Here is a 4,997-nt window from a genome sequence, read left to right on the forward strand (position 1 = left end):
TTATCTTTTATTTTGATTAAAACATTTGTTCCCATAATTGTAATGTAGGTATGAAGAGTAGGTAAGAAGAGAGTATTAGAGAGTAATTCTTGTTAATACGGGTCCAGAAACCTGGTGTTACCAAAAGGTATCAATAAACTACTAATGGTTTGGTATTAAAATTGAAACACAGTCGTAGGACTCCCTCTTGTGTTAAAAACTAGCAACTGCTTGTCAATGCTAGATTTTTGAGTACTTGTACTGTATGAAGTAACAGACAATTTGGACAAGACTGAGAACAACAATACACACATACACGACCAGTGTGCAAAAATATAACAAATTTTATAATATATGTCAACGTGTGAAAACAGCCCATTCACAACAACAAATAAGGCTCCAAAAGGTTTGCGCCTCAGTGGCAGAAAACAAATAAGTAAATAAATATGATCACATGTCAAAAGACAAGGAAATCACATCCTGAGACCTGATCAGGGCCTCTTTCTGCACCCCGATAGGAGTCTGCAAGTCTGACACCTGAAAGTTCAGCACATCAATGTCGGATGCTCCAAACGTGGCTTCCACTTTCACCTTCTCATGCATGTGGAACTGAACCTTCTTGTTGGTCATGGCATGGAGACACCAGAGGAAATTCTCTCGGAGCTCAGATCGCACTTGCTGCTCTCTCTGCAGCTCCTCAGCGTCTGCCTCTGGTGCAGCTGACGTGGGTATGGAGGTGCGACAGAGGGCTATGAAGCGAGGGGAGCTGGGGTCGAATCCACGGCTGTTGGGGTCTGGCCCTTTTGGTAAGCGGAGCACAGGCACTGGTGCTGCCATGGTGTGTCTTTCTTGTTGGGCCTACTTCGAGAACGAAAGCAAGAAACATCAACTATAAGTAGGACATAAGGCTTAATTATAAAGCAGAAACATGCTCACATACAGTTCAGTAGCTCCACAAGATAACAAAGTATATTTCCAATTAATATTATTTACAATCGGATTGGTTGCTGTAATAATACTAAAGTATTAAAGTAAGAGCCACATGTGTCCAGACATTTATTATGATGCCTTTCTGTTACTGTAAATCAATAACAGCTGTTTGCAGACAGATGACACTGCAAAAGGTCTGGTTCTGATTAAAAACGAGCTTGCATTTCCAAAAACCATCACACTCCACAGTTCCACACATCGTGGTTGTTTCACAGTACGTTGAACACAGTTCTGATGAACAGCGTCCAAGCTTTTGTTGAAACGAATAAATATGCGTATATTCCGAACACTTACACGTACATTAAGAATTTAAGCTAAACATATTACTAACACATCACTCTACATAGTTAAAATAACGTTACACTCCCACTTAGTTTATTGTTGTTACCTAAACATCACGAGAAATGCTAGTGCAGAAATTGGCTAATGATGTTCTGTTAACAATAATAGATATTAAACAGTATTAAACACAACTAATCTTTGTGCCAGTGAAGCATAAACTGTAAACATGGTGCTTTGCTGAACATGTTTTAAACTATAGTTTAATACCTACCACCAATTCTCGCCTCACTAGCATCAGTTAGCAGCAACACGCAACAGCTACGTCTTTGATTCGTCTTCTTCGCTGCATTAAATAGTGTCTGAGAAAATGGCCCGGGACGCACCACCGCCCCCTTGTGGCTTCAGGCTTTATTGGCGGAACAGCAAATGCGCATACACGTACAGCATATTCGCACATTTGGAGCAGAAACAAGGGACGAGCGGAAGTATCAAACACTGAGCTGGACTCTGAAGCTTATGAATGGCGCGTTTCCTTTAGACATAAGCAGGAGGAAGGACAGGGATCAGCCTCATAAATCACCACAGTGTGCAGACTGTTTAACACTTCATTGGCCTCTCAAAGTTCACAGAATTGAAACTTTCCATCCAATAATAATTTACTTTCTAAACATCTGTTCTCTCAGTGAGGGACTCTGACTCAACGTCAGTCCACTGAGAGACTCTTTCCCCTCTGAAGGCACGCTGCCTATTCAGGCAATGCACATTACTCTCAGCTTAGCCTGAAACGAAACTTCACAGAGAGATAGAGGTTGAGCCTTGTTTGTTACTATAAAATCTCCAGTACAAGAAATCAGGTCAGCGTAACACATTAATTTGGTTAATTTGTTACCCCGCCTGAGGTATAACAATACAGAACTCTAACATACTAATGTCCACCCTGCTTCACGCTTGATATCACCTGTACTGACATGTGATTACCAATACCAAGGACTCACATGAGTTGTAGCAGCTTCCTCCTCATAACAGTTGTTATAGTTGCTGAAGTAAATTTTGGTAATACGTAGACTTTTACCACACAGTGTTTATTTCTGGGTATGGATTAAACCAACAAGAGCCTTCATCAATAAGCCTGGCTCATTTATCACACACTTGTAACTTGTCCTCATCAATGCACAGTAATGTGCATTGATGAGGACAAGTTACAAGCTTTTTAACAGAAACCCTTATTCAGCTAAAAAGGAAAGGAAGTTACTTTAACTGCAAAGTTGGTACTTTATTTAGCAAAAAGCAAATTAATTATTATTATTAATTAATTAATAATTTGTAATCTACTAGTGGTTGTATTTCATTGTTAGATTTGCTTAATTATTATTCTAACTCTCATCCTAACTCCAAAAAGAAACACTTCACAACTGTAATCAAACTGAATGGAGCGTGTGACAGCTCAGCCCTCCAGCCACTGGAGGCGTTGTGGTTCAGTTTCTGTCTGCGGGTGATGTCATTTCCGGTCTGTTTTCTGGTTTGTGTCCCTGTAAACGATGATAATTATATACGTACACCTGTGTTCATAGTGCTTCTGTCACTCCTCTCACACACGTTAGTTTGTCTTGTTGTCCTCCGATGTTACACTGTTCTGTCGTGGTCCTGTGCTGTCAATTAATCTCTCTGTCCTAATACATTTTCTGCTTAGCAGTGATTTTTGGTTTGTTCCTTTGTGTTCATCCTGTTGTACATTTTATCATTCCTGTTAAATTGACTATTAATTTCAGTCTAACAAACAATGTCTTGGAAAATCTTCTGTAGTTAAGTTGCTCACTTAGTTTGAAGGATAAATAATCTGATGATTCATGTGATGAATCGACCGGCGTGGGGAAAAAAAATACTACAGCTACCTGGAGCACACCAGTTCCTTCTCTGTGTGACCAAACCTGTAGTTTGGTGAAGGCACTGGTCAGAAGATGTTAATGTACTATATGTTACAAACCCCCATATTTACTCCCTTACAAATGTTCCCCTGGTCACAACAATAAAACTATAACTAAACTATTGTATGACATCATCCTATTTCAAGTGATCCGATAACAAAGAACCTGACCACTGAATGTCAGGAATTCAAAATAATGTGACGCCGGCAGCATGACAACACGTCTGCGCTTCACAAGGTGCTGCTGTCGTACAAGCTTGTATCTGTTTGAATGACAGCACTTCACCAGCAATAATCCTACTGCATGCTGCTGCATACTGCCTGGCATCGAGGCAACACCGGTTACCACAAAATGCTGGACCACTTACTCAGCCTTATGCTCCATTAGCACAGGAAACATCTGAGACTGTGTGGGTGTCTGCAAGTTCTTTCCTGGCAACTGGGAGGAGAAGGGGTAGCGTGTAGGCAAGCTACATGAGCATCCACCGGATCTTCACTGAGATCAGAAGGGCTGTAATGACACAATACGTCCACGGTCACATGTGAACAGACTGTATCTACTTTGACCAGAACAATCATATGTCTTTGAATGTCTCGAGCTAGTAATTGTTGTCAATAGCTGAACTATGATGTCATTTGAGGAGCGCAGCAGGGTTGAGCCTGGACCTTCTGCTCGTACATGTGGGAAAATATTCCAGGAATGCAAGACGCTGCAGCTGGAGGAGGAGACGCGTTCTTGCGTTGATTTTTCAATTGTTGCTATTACGGTTTTATCAGCTTTGCTGCTTTACCATTAAGGGGGGTGACAAGTCAAACATGGGGTGTTACGATATGAAACGTGTCACCTGAGCGTGAGCTCAGCAGAATGCTGGATGTAACTGACTGCGTGATCTGATCGAGCGCTGAGGACGAGTCGGCCGAGCTGCAGACTTTCTGGGCCGACGCTGCGTTGACAGCAATGACGGGGGGTTCAGGAGCGTGGCTGCTGATGGGCAGAAGGCGTGTATGTGTGAAGGCAGGGCAGAAATACCCACAAATAATAACACAGCCGCCAGTGAGGGAACTGAACCGGACCGCACGGGTTCACGCCCTGCAGCAGAAGTCTGGTGTAAGTCTGTAACGTAGGTAAAAGTCACGCACTCACGCATCATCCTTGCTGGATCCTCTCCCAGTTGTCATTCAGACTCACCTCATAGAGAAATTGAGAAAAGTGAGGGAGCGGGGGAAATCCAGACAAACACAGGAGGAACATTTACGCTCCACCCAGAAAAACACCTGTGTGAACCTGCAACTGAACCTGGTGCAACGATTCCAACCACTACACGACCTCACAGACGTCAGCTTTTACAGAATCACCTGCCTGTCTGGATCTGCCCAAATCATTAGTGCTGTAAGAGACAAAGAACACAGTCCGGTGCCTAAAAACCTCAAGCTGCTATGATGTGACGTTTGAGGCTGCTCATCTGAAACCCTGGCCTGATCCCAGGAACAAGAAACCATATTAAGGTTAAAAGTTGTAAGTAAAACCTAAAATGTGGTTTGAGGTTTAACACCGCACCATAAAATGGTTGGATGATTTACTGTAGCATCGCTAGCCACTGACCTAAGATTCAAAGTGTAGTAAAACACATCTACAGTTTGAGGTGGAGCACATCTGGCGTCCTCACTCAGGTGTGACGTTATGAGTTGCATAACTTGATATCCAAGTCCACATATCGTTTCACAGCATCTCAGGCACTGCACTTGATGCAAACGAATCCAGTTACTCCATTATTCCCAAATATCTCATCTTTAAGCCATTCATGAATAGTCTCTTTCTTTT

The 4,997-nt window shown here is 42.4% G+C and overlaps 1 protein-coding gene across 3 annotated transcripts; it reads right to left on the reverse strand.

Moving 5' to 3' along the window:
- Positions 1-303: 303 nt before the first annotated feature.
- Positions 304-3,675, reverse strand: gemin7 (gem (nuclear organelle) associated protein 7). Of its 3 annotated transcripts, none has more exons than XM_055514122.1 (2): positions 3,544-3,675; positions 304-840 (listed from the first exon to the last, which is right to left on the reverse strand). In XM_055514122.1, exon 2 carries the CDS (start codon positions 814-816, stop codon positions 430-432), a length of 387 nt encoding a protein of 128 aa, XP_055370097.1. In that variant the 5' UTR covers positions 817-840; positions 3,544-3,675; the 3' UTR covers positions 304-429. The 3 variants fall into 3 exon arrangements, with proteins under 3 accessions (XP_055370097.1, XP_029026629.1, XP_029026628.1); XM_029170796.3 differs by lacking the exon at positions 3,544-3,675 and adding an exon at positions 1,523-1,683; XM_029170795.3 differs by lacking the exon at positions 3,544-3,675 and adding an exon at positions 1,523-1,661 and having other exon boundaries at positions 304-837.
- Between the last annotated feature and the right edge of the window lie 1,322 nt (positions 3,676-4,997).

This window comes from Betta splendens, chromosome 13 (genome assembly GCF_900634795.4).
Source record: "Betta splendens chromosome 13, fBetSpl5.4, whole genome shotgun sequence".
In the NCBI taxonomy this organism is placed as follows: domain Eukaryota; kingdom Metazoa; phylum Chordata; class Actinopteri; order Anabantiformes; family Osphronemidae; genus Betta; species Betta splendens.

What these genes read in the sequence shown, in the direction of transcription:
- gemin7 (XM_029170795.3), bottom strand. Translation starts at nt 1,546, where the DNA reads ATGCTAGTGAGGCGAGAATTGGTG. An exon ending in TAGTGAGGCGAGAATTGGTG is followed by an intron (nt 838 to 1,522) that starts GTAGGTATTAAA and finishes TTCTCGAAGTAG; the next exon opens with GCCCAACAAGAAAGACACAC.